This window comes from Neoarius graeffei, chromosome 23 (genome assembly GCF_027579695.1).
Source record: "Neoarius graeffei isolate fNeoGra1 chromosome 23, fNeoGra1.pri, whole genome shotgun sequence".
In the NCBI taxonomy this organism is placed as follows: domain Eukaryota; kingdom Metazoa; phylum Chordata; class Actinopteri; order Siluriformes; family Ariidae; genus Neoarius; species Neoarius graeffei.
The window spans coordinates 59,314,936-59,331,811 of NC_083591.1; the positions used below are offsets into that span (position 1 = coordinate 59,314,936).

Genomic DNA, 16,876 nt, shown 5'->3' on the forward strand with positions numbered 1-16,876 from the left:
GTCACTGTTCACAGCCACCTGTTCCTTAAAGACACAACACACTGATGTGATGCTCAGTCCTTCCAGCAACACCTTCTCTCCATCACACACACCCTTAACCCCTTATACACCATCAATCACATTAATATCCTACACACCAATGCTGGTATTATACAAAACACACTCATTTTAATATGTTAATTATCCGAACAGCCCGCGCTCACCTTACAGGTTAAACAGAACACAAAATGGCCAAAAGGTTTTCAGAAACCTGACCATCAGTCATCCCCCCAGTGCTTCTTCTCCACAATTGTATGCTTACACACCTTTGATGGGATTATTTTTATAAGCATTACAGTTTCCCTTCACTGGAACTAATACCCCTTTTCCACCAACAGGGAATGGGTTCTTGAACGCTTCTAAAAATAATAAATTCTTCTCTTAGGATCGGCTATGTACAAAAAATCCTTTAAACTAGCAGTTATGAAACCCCTGATTAAAAAACCTGACCTTGATCCCTGTCAGCTGTCCAATTATCAGCCAAAATCAAACCTCCCCTTTATCTCCAAGATCCTTGAAAAAGCTGTGGCACAGCAGTTATGCTCATATTTACATAGGAATAACATCCATGAAATGTATCAGTCAGGATTTAGACCTCATCATAGCACAGAGACAGCTCTGGTTAAAGTAGTAAATGACCTACTGTTGGTGTCTGATCAGGGCTGTGTCTCGCTGCTTGTGTTGCTTGACCTTAGTGCAGCATTTGACACCATTGATCATTCCATTCTCCTGGATAGACTAGAAAATGTTGTGGGAGTTAAGGGAACGGCCCTCTCCTGGCTCAGCTCTTATTTAACTGATCGCTATCAGTATGTTGATGTAAATGGTGATATTTCTAGACATACTGAGGTAAAGTTTGGTGTCCCACAAGGTTCTGTCTTGGGTCCACTGCTTTTTTCTTTATATATGTTCCCTCTGGGTGATATTATTCGTAAGCATGGTATTAGTTTCCACTGTTATGCTGATGACACACAGTTGTATGTTTCTGCAAAACCTGATGAGAGACACCAGCTTAATAGAATTGAGGAATGTGTGAAGGACATTAGACACTGGATGCTTATTAACTTCCTTCTGCTTAACTCTGACAAGACTGAAGTACTTGTACTCGGACCACATGCAGCTAGAAGTAAGTTTTCTGATTCCACAGTGACTCTGGATGGCCTTTCTGTTTCTTCACATGCAGCAGTAAAAGACCTCGGGGTGATTATTGACCCCAGTCTTTCATTTGAAACTCATATCAATCACATTACCTGGATAGCTTTCTTTCATCTCAGAAATATTGCTAAGATAAGAAATTTAATGTCACTACATGACACGGAAAAACTAGTTCATGCTTTCGTTCCCTCCAGGTTGGATTATTATAATGCCTTACTGTCTGGATGTTCCAATAAGAGCATAAACAAGCTCCAGTTAGTTCAAAATGCAACAGCAAGAGTCCTTACTAGAACTAGAAAATATGACCCCATCACCCGTCTTATCCACACTGCATCGGCTCCCAATCAAATTTCGTATTGATTATAAAATACTACTATTGACCTTTAAAGCACTGAATGGTCTCGCACCACAGTACCTGAGTGAACTTCTGCTCCTCTATGACCCGCCACGCCTACTTAGATCAAAAGGTGCAGGCTATCTGCTGGTACCTCGTATAGTGAAGGCTACATCAGGGGGCGGAGCCTTTTCTTACAAAGCCCCACAGTTATGGAACAGCCTTCCAAGTAGTGTTCGGGAATCAGACACAGTCTCAGTGTTTAAGTCTCAGCTGAAAACATATCTGTTTAGTCAAGCCTTGTGTTAATGGTGTTTATGAGGTAAAGGTGTAGATCTGGAGGGTCCTCAGACAGAGTGTTTTGGTAAACTGAGATGTATGGATGCTGTCAGTCCCCACTTGCTTGCTCACTCGAGTTTGTTGACGGTGTAGTGGCTGCTGCTTTATGTCCCGGGGCCCCTCATGCCTGTGTTACCTTCTGGCTCTCCCCAATATGTATACTGTTCCTACTTATTCAGGTAACATTGGGCATACCCAACAACCTGCGTTTTCTCTCTCTTCTTCCCTCAAATCTGTCCCTCTGAGTTACATGTCGGTCCTGGGATCGAGATGCTGAACCTCTTCTGCTCTTCGGACCTGCCTGGTCCATCCTGGTGCCCTGTGTCTGGTTGGTGTCTCATCGCATCGCTCCTGTGGAGGACGGCCCCATGTGGACAGTTGGGGGTCGCGCCTCGAGGACGCTCTGGACTCTTGCAGTGATGCTTTTGTGGCTGGGGACTGCAGTTGACTTGCTGACTTTAGGACTGCGGTTGACTTGCTGACTTTGGGACTGCGGTTGTCGTGAACGGTTTTGCGCTCGGGTTTCCATCGGTGGGGGGTTTATAGCATCAATGAAGCTGACTTTGTTAGGACTGTTATAGCCATGTTGTCTGTTGTTGCCCAGATGAGGATGGGTTCCCTTTTGAGTCTGGTTCCTCTCGAGGTTTCTTCCTCAAGTCGTCTGAGGGAGTTTTTCCTTGCCACATCATTGGGGATAGATTAGGGATAAAATTAGTTCATGTTTTAAGTCGTTCAAATTCTGTAAAGCTGCTTTGCAACAATGTTTATTGTTGAAAGTGCTATACAAATAAACTTGACTTGACCCAGTTCCGGTCAGGATTCTTTGAGCCTTGGTGTCAGGTAGTGAACCAGCCCACATTTCTACCAGTTTTGAGCAGCATCAGTGTAAATGAAGGATGGGTTGTGAACAGTGGGCACTGTATAATACACACCAGAAGTAAACAGTAGGAGCAAGATGGCAGAATGCAGCAATGACTTGCACTGCAGATATCTGTTTTCATCCTAAAAACCAAAACACAAGCACAGACCAACTACAAATGATAAAACGGAGAAACTGTCCAAACTAATGACACACCCACTGATGTCATCACAGTTTGCACTGGAAAAAACAGCTCTAAATTGGTTTGGAACCAAGAGATTTCTAGCTCCGAGTGGTTCAAAAGTTGGTGCATGAACCAGAACTGATACCCTTCCCTGTTGGTGGAAAAAGAGGTATTGGGCAGTATGAGGGCTGGGTCAGAGCCAGTGCTGAATCTCAAACCAGTTTTTCATGTTGTTTTGACAGCCAAAGAACCAGCTGTCAGGAAATCTGGCTTACATCAGGGGCTGGGGGTGGGATTATTTTAACCAACAAGACCAACTGGAAGTTTGTGACTAACATGTAAAATAAAAAAAACAAAAAAAAACACCCAGCTAGTGTAGCGTGGAGCCCGACTATAATCCAATAGTCTACCATCGCCATGCTCGGCACTGCTGGGAAAACGGAGTCGCATACAGCAAGGACATGAATCTGTGGTGGATCTCCAACCACAAACTGGGTCTGCGAGGATTTGCAAGTTGAACCATCTCAGAATCAGAACTAGCACCTAGTTCATGTCAATGGAAAGAGGGTACAAGAGTCCAAACCTGTTCCAGCATGATGATGCTCCTGTACCCAGTGAGCTCCATGAAGACGTGGTGTGTGAAGGTTGGAGCGAAGAACTCTAGTGTCCTGCACAGAGCCCTGACTGAACTCAACCCCACTGAGAGAGTGCACCCCAGACCTTCTCACCCAACACCAGTGTCTGATCTCTCTACTGCTCTTGTAGTTGAGTTGAATGAACACCAATCCCCACAGCCATGCCCCAAAATCTAGTGGAAAGCCTTCCCAGAAGAGAAGAATGGAGCTCATCACAGGAAAAGGGGAATACATCTGGACAGATATATTTAACAGGGATATATGGATGTGAGGGTTAAGGGTGCACATACTTTTAGGCCACATATGTAAGGTTTGTCACTTAGAGTTCAAGGTTTGTTTGGAGTGCAGAAGAATCGGCATGATTAGAACACAATCTGCGTATAGCGTACTGAACGCAGGTTCTCGCTCACACTCCAGTACTTAACTGAGTACTTTCCAGAGTTTATCCCAGGAACACGAGGGATGAGGTGGGAAGACACCACGGAGGGGACGCCAGAGAGTTACATCACCGAGGCAATCATCAATCATTCTAGAGTTAAACGTCAATCCAAGATCGGACATTAAACGCATTAAGGTTGGCAGATCTGGAACCTGCACTTATTACTAGAACCCTGAACACAAGCATCTCCCCGGTAGCAGAACTTTTTTTTTTTGAAGTAATCAGAATATTTTAAATATTTGCATACTCTTGTTACATTCAGCTCATTAAATCAAATATGCCACGCCCCAGGGTTAATGATGTCGATTCTGTAAAGCTGCTTTGGGACAATGTCTGTTGGTAAAAGTGCTATACAAACAAACTTGACAGCCCATGATACATGTCTGACGTTAACTCGGGAACACCAAGGACGCAAACTAAACCAACCAATCACAATACTAGTTAGGATGGGTGTGTCTTTTGTAGCCACACCTCCTCACATGAAGCTGGATTTCTGTTGGCTCACAAGACCAAGGTTCATGAAGTTCGTCTAGATAAAGCGACACGAAATAAGTAAACTGATAACAGAAGCATTTTTCACTTCCTGCTTACTTTTTGTGAAAATCAATAAAAAATAAAAACCCCACAAACACACACTTGTGATTGGGTCTGTGCACGTCAAGTGTCCAGATACGCTCGAACTTCCATCAACTAAAAATAGCTGAATAGGATCTTTAAAAAAAAAAAAAATCATTTATCCTACATTGTGACCTTTAGGTGCAGTAAGTAAAGGAAGTACAGTTTCCTCTCATGAACAGGAGGAAATTTACCTTCACAGGTGAAGATGCGGCTCCTCCAAAACAGAAACCAAGAAGAAAATAAGAATCTCTCAATCTTACAAGTGATTTTTCTTCTTAAACATGAAACCAGTGAGGGTAAGTTTTCTAGAAACCTCTGCTTTAAAAGCACACATCCATTAGCAAGTTTATAGTCTTTTATTTTCAATGTGTTTCTTCAGCATTTTCCAGTTTGACGTGAAAGAAGCATTTAATCCTTAAATAATAAAGCAAAAAAAAAAAAATATTTACATTTTTTTCAGTAAAACTAAATCAATCAATGGATTATTAAGCACCTCTCACCTGGAAGAAGAAGAAGAAAAAAAATCTTAAATATAGAATACAACAAGAAAAAAACCTGCCATTTCTATTTGGGAAAAATGCATGGCATTAAACGGCATTTTGCTAACGTAGTTTTTTGAAGAGAAAAAAAAATTTTTTTTTCTCCTTTCATATTATATATATGTACAGAACGCTCCTGAAATGTGTTTCCCACTTCGCTGTGAGTAGAAAAGGCTTTTCAGATCATTCCTGTCTCAGGTGATTTTATTGTCTAGTCTTCAAGTTTTCTTCTGTAACGAATTACTTATATTTAAAAGAAAGAAAAAAAAGAAAAAAAGGTGCAGGCTTTGCTTGAACAGGGTGGAGGGGCTTTTGCAAGGGGGAACTCCCTCGAGAGATTAAAAATAAAAAGGAGCAGAAATGTCATGAAGGCCGGGGGGGGCACAGGGCAGACTTACAAGGAAGCATGGTGACCCTTTTCCAGCAGCTAAAAAGGGTTAAAGGTCAAAGTTCATCCCCATGAACCCTGATCTGATCAATGCCTGCTCTTACAGCAAACAGGAAGGGGGAAAGGAAAAAAAAAAAAGAAACCCCAGCTCCATCAGTAAATCCTCGACCCTCACCTGCATCCTCCTTCTTACATGTTAAAAACAAAAAACATTTCTCACATACACACGAGAGAGAGAAAAGGCGTTCCTAACGCAGAGCTAGAGCACAGCCTGATCTCTCGCTCGCCTCCAGAGCGTCATGTACGTCACCACCTCGTCTACAAACGCTGCGTATAAATCTACACTGACAGGTTAATAAGAGCAGCACTTGGGGGGAGGGGAGGTTGCATTGTCTCCAGAAAAAGAGAAAAAAAAATTAAAAAATCCTCGTCAACCGTGGCACGCTGCCATAAAGCAAAATCATAAAAATCATTTGTGTTTCCCCCTCAGAAAAGAAATCCTTTATTTATTTTCAAAATTGAAAGGGTGGGGGAAGAAAAGAGGAGCAATGATTGTAGTCGGTGTCCATCAACTGTCTCGAGTCTTCATGAGTTTAAAGTTCAGTACAGTTTGGAGTCCTTTCCTTCAGCGCAGTACAGCTTCCGGGCTGAAGGGGGCACTCTTGTTTTTAGCTGTTATCCGATTCATCCTCAGCCTCTCGCAGCCAGGTGAAGAATGCCGTGACAGATTTGAGAGCCACGCCTTTGCCCACTTGCTCAGCTGGGTCTTTGCTGGACTCCCACTTGTAGAACGCTTCCTCCTTAATCACGTCCTCATCGTACAGCGTGTCGAAGAACATCCTCAGCAAATCTGGGAGACAGAGAGAAAACGAGAGCACAGTGTTACCTCACACCATTCCAAACTGCTCACATGAGAACTGCTGTGATTGAAAATGCATCAAGAACAGTTTCTGGCCAATCAGAATCCGGAACTGTACTCACTTGCCGGTTGCTCCAGTCGCACCATGAGAGCCTGGAGAGCGTAAAGCGCCTGCAGCTCCTTCTGCTCGTCCACCAGGTACTTCTGCAGCAGCTTGGCCCTCTGGGTAATCTGGTCCACGTCCACCTTATACGGGTTCTCGCCTGCGATTGGCCACGAAACATTACACAATTATTCTGAGCCGTGGATAAAGACTTTAAAACTGAACGCGATTAAAACAGACGGTGCTCACAGATGATGGCCGCTTGGCACACGGAGGTCATCAGCACTCGGACGAACGAGCTGGAGGTCATCTGCTGCTCATCGAGATTCGCCTGGAACCAATTATAATAAAGAGCAAACCTCATTTCAGCTTCTGATACGATTTAATTAGCGTTTCCAATTACCAGTTAATTGCATACTGACTGTTCAAATGCCACCATCTAAAAGCACACTAGCATGCTAATTAGCCATCTTTATAACGTGCTAGCGGAATACAGCATCAGTCATCATGTACAGATGAAACTACTGGGTGGGGCAGTCGAGGAACTGAGGAACCGCCCCCAAAAACCTCAAAGGAAAATCCTTATATTTTAACGAGGACTGAAACACAGCCAGAACTCCCAGTTTACCTCCACCCAGTCGTGGATCCTCTGGTTGTTGGCTTTGTCCAACATCAGTCGCTCGAGGCTCTTGCTCAGCTCCTCAGCGCTCAGCTCCTTCTTACTCGGCTTCTCAGACTCCTCCCCCAGCGTAAACTCCACTTTCTACAAACACAATACACACACGTGAGTCCGTCTGTCCAATCTGAATCGGATTCTTTTGACTCGTGTTCACACTGAATCCCCAAACAACAAATGCTGCCTGAGGAGCGAGTACAGCTGAAAGGGTCCTCAAACAGAACAAACCCTTCATTCACTGGTCAGAAATACTGCGTGTGTGTGTGTGCGGGGGGTTTGCACACCAAGAAATTACCACCGGGGGTGTGTGTGTGTGTGTGTGTATTTCTAGAGAACACGGCTGCAGCGCTAAACACCACACCCACTGTACATCATCCAGAGTTTATTCTTCCTTCTCATTGGTCAAATCTCCAGAAAAACACATGGCATTTCTGCAGCGCTCCAGCGCCATGCGGCAGCTTACAGCTAGCACAAAAAAAAAAAAAAAAAGAACGCCACACTGACCCGCTTGATTCACTTTGACTCGATTTAGAGTCCAATCACTTTCCCCAGTTCAGGGTCTCTGCACATTTCTGACCAGCAAAAATAATACTTTTTAAGACCATTTTAAGACCACTGAGTATAAAAAATAAGACCACTACCGCGGAACAAATACGTACAGTAAAAAAAAAAAAAAAGCACACTCTAGGTTAAGTTCAAAGCATTTTTTTTAATAAATAAGTGCATCTTCAGTTTACAAAACAGAACATTAGCTGCCTTCTCGATATTTTAATAGTAGGGTACTGCTGTAAACAAACAGTGAGGAAACAAATTGATCTTCAGTTAACAAAACAGAACATTAACTGCCTTCTTGATATTTTAATAGTAGGGTACTGCCATGAACAAACAGTGAGGAAGCAAGGAAGTTTGACTACTGATCAAACTGCCTCAGTGCATCGGATTTCTCCTTAATGTCAGCCTTCAGGCCAACCAACTCCTCCCTTTTTTCTTTGGCTCGACGTCTGAGTGTGTTGGATTTTGTTATTAGAGTTGCCATTTTTGTTCCACCTCCTTATCTTAATTTGTTAGGTTGGTGGAAGCCTACCTTGAAGTTTTCCAGCAAGTCCTCAGCAGTTGAGTGGCCCCTATACTGTGATCCGAGATACCGGGACTGCACTCGAGAACCAGTCTCATCCGTCACCCAATACCTCACGTGAATGTCGAGCTGCTTGCGCTTGGTGGTTTGATTCATAGACTCATCAAACATGACAATGAAGCTGCCTTGATTGACGGTAGCCAGAAGTTCACGTTTGATAAATGGAGCCAGACCAAATCGCGCTAGATATGATGTCTTGTCTTTCCCACAAGTAAACGATTTGGCATACTCGGAATCGGGGAACATTGCCTGGAAGACTGCGCCCACACCTTCATTTGAAGTGTATGAGTGGTGTCGGGTAATCGTCTGCAGAACCCACAGTATTTCTGCCTTCAGCGTAGCGGTTGGGGCGAATGCCGCGAAAGCACTTGTGCTGGGACCCGGAGACGCTAAAGCTGGCGTTGCACTTTTTGTGACCGTAGAGGCGAACATTGGCATGGGGACTGTTGTTGCCCGACTAGCAGCATAGCGCATATGCTTTTCCCCTTTCGAGTGAGCGTCAAGGGCTTTAAGGCCCATTGTTGTTAACTTGATGTCTTTCCGACATACCTTACATCTCGCTTCATATTCTGAAGTTGCTGTTGTTAGCCAACTTTTGTATTTTGGCTCCTCAAGCCACTTGTTACTAAACTTACACTTCCCCATCTCCGCTCATGTTCAAGTTCAACCACTTCTTCCTCGTCTGCTCTACTCTCAATGGTTCTACTACATGGATAAAAGAACACACTGCCCCCAGTGGCGTGGTTCCTGCGCTATTAGAACTAGTGCTAGACACACAACGGCTCTTGTGCTACTTGTTCAGCATCTTGATAACAAACGACACTGGCTGAATAAATAACGTTAGCGCGGAAAAAAAATCCAGACATATGTTTTTTTTTTTTTCCATTTACCGTAGGCTACCCGGATGAAATTTAATACCTCCCATGTGAAATTTAATACCATAGCTCAAAAAATAGCGAAATATAATGCTTTTTAAGACCTTAAAAAACACATATTAAAAATAAGACTTTTTAAGACTTTTTAAGGATCCGCGGAGACCCTGCCAGTTGAGTCACGCCTCAGTGTGACTGTGTGTGGGCAAGAACGAACACACACACACACACACACACACACCATCTGGATATAAACACATACTCCGTACCTGTTCTGTCACAAACTTGTTGACGTCCTCATCCTCGGGCAGGAAGTCCTTCCAGTTGAGTCTGGCATCAATCCACAGGGCGCCAACTTTTTTGTGACTCTAAACATGAAACGAGGACAAAAATAACATTTACACTTCAAACACGCCTCACATGCGACCTTATTTTATACACAGTGTGGAGTCAGTAGTAAAACTGCACTAATAAACAGCACTGAGACGATCAGAGGTCACGTCTTTACTTTATTCTAAATAATAAAGGACACGAAAATGTGTTTATCAGTCAAGTGTTCAGATATAATTTCAGATCAGTTTGGACTTTTATATACGAGAGAGAGAGAGAGAGAGAGAGAGAGAGAGAGAGAGAGACGCACCAGTCCTTTACAGAGCAGGTTGAGGATGTGAACCAGCAGCACAGCAGCTTTTCCAAACGGCAGCAACGGCTTCGCCACCTCCCTACACACACACACACACACACGTTTACTACCTGGAAAGATTATATTTCACTCTTAAAACTAAGCTGCGTATGAAAACACAGCAGTGTCCTGACTTTAGCAAATAAACAGGTGAAAAGCCCAGAGCAGGCGGCACGGTGGCACACAGCTCACCTGAAGAGCGGCCCCATGGGGATTCCTCCATCCTGCAGCATGGGTGTGATGATTTCCGCCAGATACAGCCAGATGTGAGGAATATCGATGGCCATGTCATCGGCCACCTCCAGAATCTCCCGGAGCCTGAAGGGAGACAGACACACACACACACACAGATGCTTTTTACTCTGTGCACGTGTCTGTAAACACTCAAACGCAGTGTAACGAGTGTTAATGAGGTGGGATTAATGCGCAGTGATTAATCAATACGTGAGCTATAATTAACTCATCAGTGAAGTCACCGAGTTCAGGATCAGCGCTCTGAATGAAGTGAAGCAGAAATCTGAACAGGAAGGAAGTCATTTTTAAGGCTCAGGTGCGCGCTGTCCAGCGGAACGGCTTTATAGGCCGATTCTCTGAACTCTCGCTCATAAAGCGGTGATGCGTCTGAGCCACAGAGACGCGCGTGATCTGCTGTAACGTCACGTTTGGGTAAAAACGGAGGCCGAGTGCGCCTCAGTTCCTCAACACCATCAGCGATCATCAGCGGCCCAGACACGTGGCACAAAACTGAGGTCATCGGAGCAGGGTCACGCTTTTGTGGGCTGGACCACACGGAGACAGAAGAGATATCGCGATAAAGATTTTACGATCCTTGGTGATATTTTGAAAAAGTGCATCATTTAGAACGTGTTTGAAAATGATGATGAACTCCGAGTGCAAACAGAGATGTTCACATTCTGTCCTCAAATTTGGTAAACTGGTTATTTATTTTTTCCTCCCGTGATTTTATATTTAATCCTTTTCCGTGTTCAGTAATTTAACAGCTACAAAAATAAAGATATTTATAAAAGACAACGCTACTGTTTCGCGAGCGTAGCACATTAGCAAACTGATACATTGTGAGATATCGTTATATCGTCCACTCCTACGAGTAATAATTAAAGTAAAACGCCAGACTCTCGCGCTCGTCAGCGGCGTTTGAGGAACACTCACCCTCTGTAGTACTGCTCAGGAGGTAAAATGGCGGCGCTGATTAATTTGTGCAGCAGAAGGCCCATGTGCTCTCGGGCGATGGTGCTGCGCTCGAGCGTCGACTCCACGGCGTTACGCACAAACACAAAGAGCACAGACGCGCTGTTCAGCTCCTGCACACACTGTACTGCCTCCTACAGGAGAGAGAGAGAGAATGTCTCACACTCCTCCACTTAAACTGAGTGCTGTATAGAATTTTGTCTGCGCTATGAACCTTCAGGTCGTTGATGTGCAGGTACTCCTCGATGATGGCGGTGGATTTCTTCTCCAGCTGCTCCTCGCTCAGGGCGGGTTTGCTTGGAGCCGGCAGTGGCGTCGAAGCCGTTTCACGCTTCGCTAAAATAAACAAATAAATAAAAGTTCCATTATGCGTGCAATAACTAACTGGATTTTATTTATTTACATTTTATTTTACATTAATGTGCCTTTATGACTCACATGACTATAAATCATTTATAATAATTTATGACATCATCCCCACCTTATTTTAATTAGACTGAAATAACTAATGATCCAGAGCAACTAAAGAAAAAGAATCTTATTTTCTCAACTTATTGAAACCTAAAAATTTTACATCTTCTACATTTATTTAAAACTAATTTGTCCACAACGTTTTTAAAAACGAGTTAAAATCACATTTTTATAAAACATGCTACAGAATTACGATGATTACTGCTTAATTAATAAATTTCTGACGAAGATATTAATACCAACTCTACATATGCTAATTAGCAATGCTGTTAAAGGTCAGTTTTAGCAGCACAGTACAGGTTCTACAGCAGGCGCCACCATGTGGCTGGAAGAAGGAACTGCAGTAAAGCCTGATGTTTTATCAGGAATCAGTTTGTATTAAATTGTTGAGTAATTATAAAATTAGAGTGTGTAACCTTGATAAAGATGATAATCTACAGCATTTATGATCAACAGTAGGTGGTGTAAAAGCCCTGTGGTTACCTGCGGTCTCTCGGCTGGCGGTTCGGTCTCGGCTCCTGCGTTCCCTCTCGTCCGTCATGCTGGAGACACGGCGCACATCTCCGCCTCGAGACCGGTCCTCGCTCTCCCTGCTGAAACTACGCTTAGTTACGGGGACACGCGTCCTGTCCAGCCCCCGGTCTCGGTCCTCGCGGCTGTCCCGGCGGTCCAATCGATCAAAGCGTTCCCGGTCTCGCTCGCTGCGGTCTCGACTCGAGCTGCTCCTGTACGCGCGCGCGCACAAAAAAGGTGTTCAAATCAAAATCACAGAAGTTAAAAATTAAACTGTGAATATTAGATGAAACTCGTTGCTCCTCAGATCCTCAGTTCCATCAGGGTTTAATCAGTGGCCCAGACACGTGGCACAAAACTGAGATCATCATCAGAGCAGAGGCCAAATTAACCTCAAATGTTATTTTTTCCTTCTACAGCACGATAAAACACACACACACACACACACACACACACACACACACACACACACACACACACACACACACACACACACTCCAGTGAGCAGAGCTGAAGTAGTACGTGTTAAAACTAACATGGAGTCTGACTGCAGCTAAGCATCAAGATCTATGATGAAAGTTTATCCCCAGGAGTGAGGCTAGAATTCTTTAAACCTGTGTGAAGTTTAGGAAACCAGAGACCAAAGTTTGCACACCCCCTCAGGAGCATCTCAGCACGTTACAACACACTAAACACACTTTTGCCCACTTGCCTTTGAGGAACTCTGCGCTCAGAGTCCAGTGCAGATGTGGATGAAGGTCCTGACTGCTGAAGAGCTGAGAAGCGGTTCAGGGTGCTCGTCGTCGGCCTTCCTGTATCTTTAAAAAGAAAAAAAAGAAGAAGTTAGCACGCTGGACTGCGGAATGTTAAAGTTACACAATAAATAAACAAGCAGTCGTGTTGATTCAAGAGCTGCAAAAATAAAAGCTCACAAGCACACATCAAATAAAAGATCGAATCGAAGCTGGACCTTGTTCGGTGCTCGTTTTGACTCCAGATCCACCGCTGCTCCCTTTACCCCAACTGCCCCATGATCCCTTTCCTCCAGGAGCAAGCAGCTGATTGTTGAAATCCAAAGCACCAGGCTGTGGGAGTAAAATAAATAGAGGATGGTGTTTTAAACATCGCAAACCAACTGCACTCTTCGGTCCGTCAACGGTTTTTGGGGTCCAAGCAGAGAACCGGCTGGAACCTCATTCCGCTTGTTCTGATTTTATTATTCATTCTTTTCCTTCCCTAAAAGTGTTTGCACGGCAAAACCTGCATGTTGGAGCCAAACTTGGCAGCCACGTGCTCGGCTCAGCCGCTCCTCAGGTTAGAAAAATTACCCTGATTGGCCACATGGTGGCGCTGTAACTGGAGCCATTTGGCCTGAAGTCAAAATCCTTCAGATAAACAACTGGAACAAAATGAAGTGCCAAAAATCATGAATCCGAAATCCAGAGATTTCTGTACGTCTTATGAACACACAAGCCAATGTTTGTTTATTTAAATCGCAGCATGTACTGTAGATATTCTTTTATGATTAATTAACTCTGGGAAAAACTCGTCCAGTCAAACACTCTCGAACCCTCATGCCCCGTACACAAACTTCAGGTAAAGTGCTGGTTAACGTTAAACGTGGGCCATTAATGTCGTTGAGGTTCTCATAAAGAATGTGATCATCGTCTCTGACACAATTACATACCTGCCAACCTTGGAAAAAAATTTTGAGTAGCAACTTATCGTGGCGGTGCAGCGCAGCACGGCGTGAGGTCAGGCACATTTGCTGATCAGTATTGATTGTAATGAGGGAGCATGTGAACAATGTATTACTAAGCACAGAGTTCCCACTCACCACCATATCTAGTTATTCAACATACAAGCAGACTATGAAGAAAACAAGAACTCTTAATGAAAAGGCATGAATATATTTCCAATGCTTTCACCAAGACATTTGGCACAAGGCAACTGTGCCCCAAAAATATGTCCTTTATACAGACCTTAAACTTAAAGATAAGGGATAAATATACTGCCTTTGGCATATTGTGTCTTAAATACATTGGGAATTATAAACAACAAAGAATCCCAAATAGCATGCTATGTCCCTTTTGACATTTAGCATTATATTGTATAGATAACAGAAAAACCAAAGGGCTATAGCCTATGTCTTTTAAAACAGACGCCGGCAGTCTGCAAAACACACACACACACACACACACACTAAATCCTTTTTTCATAAATTTAGTTTTGACCATAAAAGAGATTCTGTTGCTCCTCGCTACACTAAACATAGAAAGTGAATATTCCAGAGTACCTATATAAATATATTTTTTTCAATATTAATATTTAGTAAATGCAAACTGATAACCACACTTACAGAAAAACTTACTGAAAATAAATTATAGGCTACTCTGGCCTATCCAATAACATAGCCTTTATAATATTCACTGACCTGGCCTAATTTGGAAAAAAATAATGGCCTATGTATATAAATGCAAGCATTTCTATGTTAGCAATATTATTACCTGTATTTCCTTGATGGCTAATGTCAAAATCATAATTGCACACTGTGCAAAACGCATGATTAGGCAGTTTAGGGGGCGGAGGCATGGCCATTGATCTTGATACTTCGTTAGGAACTTCTGAGGGGCATAGACTCGCTTCTTTTTAGATTTGCTAACCTCTCTCTCTCTGTCAGTATCCTCATCTGACGTCACGTGTATTATTAACTGCAAGGCACGCACATACACGAAACACACATCATCCACTACACGCACTTACGTGAAAACACTTCGTGCGCTGCTCATTGACTCTCACATGCACGAGTAGCCTAGTTCAGAAGATTTTAACGCGTCTATCGGTTGACTGGATGGAAACGTCAGTAGGCTACTACATTTTCACTTTAGGCTATGCAATATTTTTTGGATTGAGAAGCCTGGGTCAAATATCAAAACAAGCTGGAACAAATGTTTCCTTCAGATAAGGCGGAACACTGTGCTTTGAACTCTGACGTTAGAACGGTTGTCCTTGCTTTATTCACAATACCCTTGCCCTGCCCATTTACCTTCAAAACGGTGTTTAGCACCGTCCTCCCTTGTAAAACCAGTCACAGTATGAAGATCGACCGAGAGGGATGAAAATCAATGTCGTTACTTTCGTTTTGACGGCTCCTCGGCTCTCCGCTTCGCCTCATAGCCTAGGCCTATTTGAAGAGTTTAAAACTAGCGCTGTGATTGGTCGAAGTCTTCTTTTCTCTACAGGTTGCTGGTCAATGCGGTTACACCCACAGACGAGTTGCCTAGTGCGCGAATGCACAGACAGTTGAACCGGAATATTAAAGATCTTTGTAGAGGTCTGCGCAGGACAGAATTTTCAGTCCCGCTCCCGCAAAGAATTATGATTTTCAGTCCCGCTCCCACCTGCCATATTTTGTCCCGCTCCCGCCTGCAAATCCCGCATGATGCAGATGTTCGCGTTATTTCTCATGAAAGTTCTTGTCATTGGCTTGGGGAATTAAACATGCTGAGCTTAGCTGAGCTCTCCACTGACCGATCCTTCACCTAGCGCACGGAGCGAGGGTGCGCGTTGCCAGGCGGCATGCAGCGCAGCTGAGGCTTTACAGAGATACCCAACACACCTACCAACATCTACAGTGGATATTAAGAATATTGTACATAGCTTATATGTCACTCCTCACATTTACATTCTAGGAAATACAAGTAGGCCTATAAGAAATTAATATAATTTAAAGACACAGCGTGATGGTGCCCCGCCCCCTACTTTGAGTGGATTTGAGCATAAATATCTACAGCTCACGTTCAGGGCTGCGTTTCCCAAACAACCAACCAAGTTAGCATTAAACCAATATGGTACGATGCAAGTTTGAACTAACTAACATCCAAAAAACGACTGTTTCCCAAAGCTGTAGTACCAACTTGGTCTGAACCAACACAGTTCAAACCACGATGTTTTCAGATGTGTTCGGATGGTCTCGTTTATTGTCGGAATTCAGAGAAACAACCCGAAGTTGGCTGACAGTGCGAACGGCATTTCACCATTAAATGACCGTTAAGCCAAATTTGGTGCGTCCATAATCTTCCCCTGATGCTTGCAACTTGGTGTAGATGTTCATTTAGACTAATATAAAATTGCAATACCCCTCATTTGGAAATCACGTGTAAACAAAAGGCATCTCCATAAATTAAAGCATCATATACTAGTTTTGGCTATAAGGCTATTTGCCCTGATTAAAAATAGCTAAGCAAACTGCTGTGAGATGGCACAGATAACGTTATGTAGATCTACATGTTGTGTATTTATAGGTGGCATTGTTAGGTTTATTGTAAGTTTATTGTTTAGACTCTGACATTCTGCTGACACATTCCAAGTTGAGTGCTGCATGCGCTCATGATTGACAGCTCTCACTTTGCGCACTTGCACTTTCTTTTTAAAGCAGCACTTCTGAAGCACTGTGAGCTTCACTAGAGGAGCTCTGCTCTTCTGCCATGATCGGAGATCTCAAACACGGAAGAGCGGAAAGGAATCGGAAACGTACGCGAGATTAGACCACATCCGCAAATTTAGGCATCTTAAAATGTTTTTATTAATGCCAAATAAAATATCCAGCACAAATTATATATGATAGACATAAATTAATAATTTATGAATTTTATTTTAAACACGTTTTTAGTTAGCGGGACTGCAGCTTATCACCTCCCCCTCCCGCCCGCAGTGAGCTTTCAAAATTTGCCCCGCACCGCACTGCTTTGCATCGGGTCCCGCGGGAGTGCAGGGCTCTACTTTGAACTCAAAGCCATCAATGGCTTTTTGCGTATTTTGAAGTGT

The 16,876-nt window shown here is 43.4% G+C and overlaps 1 protein-coding gene and 2 non-coding genes across 3 annotated transcripts in view; all 3 read right to left on the reverse strand.

Moving 5' to 3' along the window:
• Positions 1 to 5,327: 5,327 nt before the first annotated feature.
• The window catches only part of eif4g1a (eukaryotic translation initiation factor 4 gamma, 1a), a 43,986-nt gene continuing 32,437 nt past the window's right edge, over positions 5,328 to 16,876 (reverse strand). The window contains exons 21-32 of the mRNA XM_060906548.1: positions 13,020 to 13,134; positions 12,762 to 12,867; positions 12,020 to 12,261; positions 11,280 to 11,401; positions 11,027 to 11,199; positions 10,049 to 10,174; positions 9,815 to 9,896; positions 9,444 to 9,542; positions 7,120 to 7,254; positions 6,741 to 6,822; positions 6,511 to 6,651; positions 5,328 to 6,379 (exon numbers count right to left, since the gene is read on the reverse strand). Coding sequence (XP_060762531.1) covers positions 6,198 to 6,379; positions 6,511 to 6,651; positions 6,741 to 6,822; positions 7,120 to 7,254; positions 9,444 to 9,542; positions 9,815 to 9,896; positions 10,049 to 10,174; positions 11,027 to 11,199; positions 11,280 to 11,401; positions 12,020 to 12,261; positions 12,762 to 12,867; positions 13,020 to 13,134 — 1,605 coding nt within the window. The 3' untranslated portion in view covers positions 5,328 to 6,197. The remainder of the gene's footprint in view (positions 6,380 to 6,510; positions 6,652 to 6,740; positions 6,823 to 7,119; positions 7,255 to 9,443; positions 9,543 to 9,814; positions 9,897 to 10,048; positions 10,175 to 11,026; positions 11,200 to 11,279; positions 11,402 to 12,019; positions 12,262 to 12,761; positions 12,868 to 13,019; positions 13,135 to 16,876) is intronic.
• LOC132872006 (small nucleolar RNA SNORD66) lies at positions 10,543 to 10,618 on the reverse strand. The gene has a single exon (XR_009651371.1). It is a non-coding gene; the product is annotated as a small nucleolar RNA SNORD66 (small nucleolar RNA).
• Positions 12,349 to 12,425, reverse strand: LOC132872003 (small nucleolar RNA SNORD66). Its single transcript, XR_009651368.1, has one exon. It is a non-coding gene; the product is annotated as a small nucleolar RNA SNORD66 (small nucleolar RNA).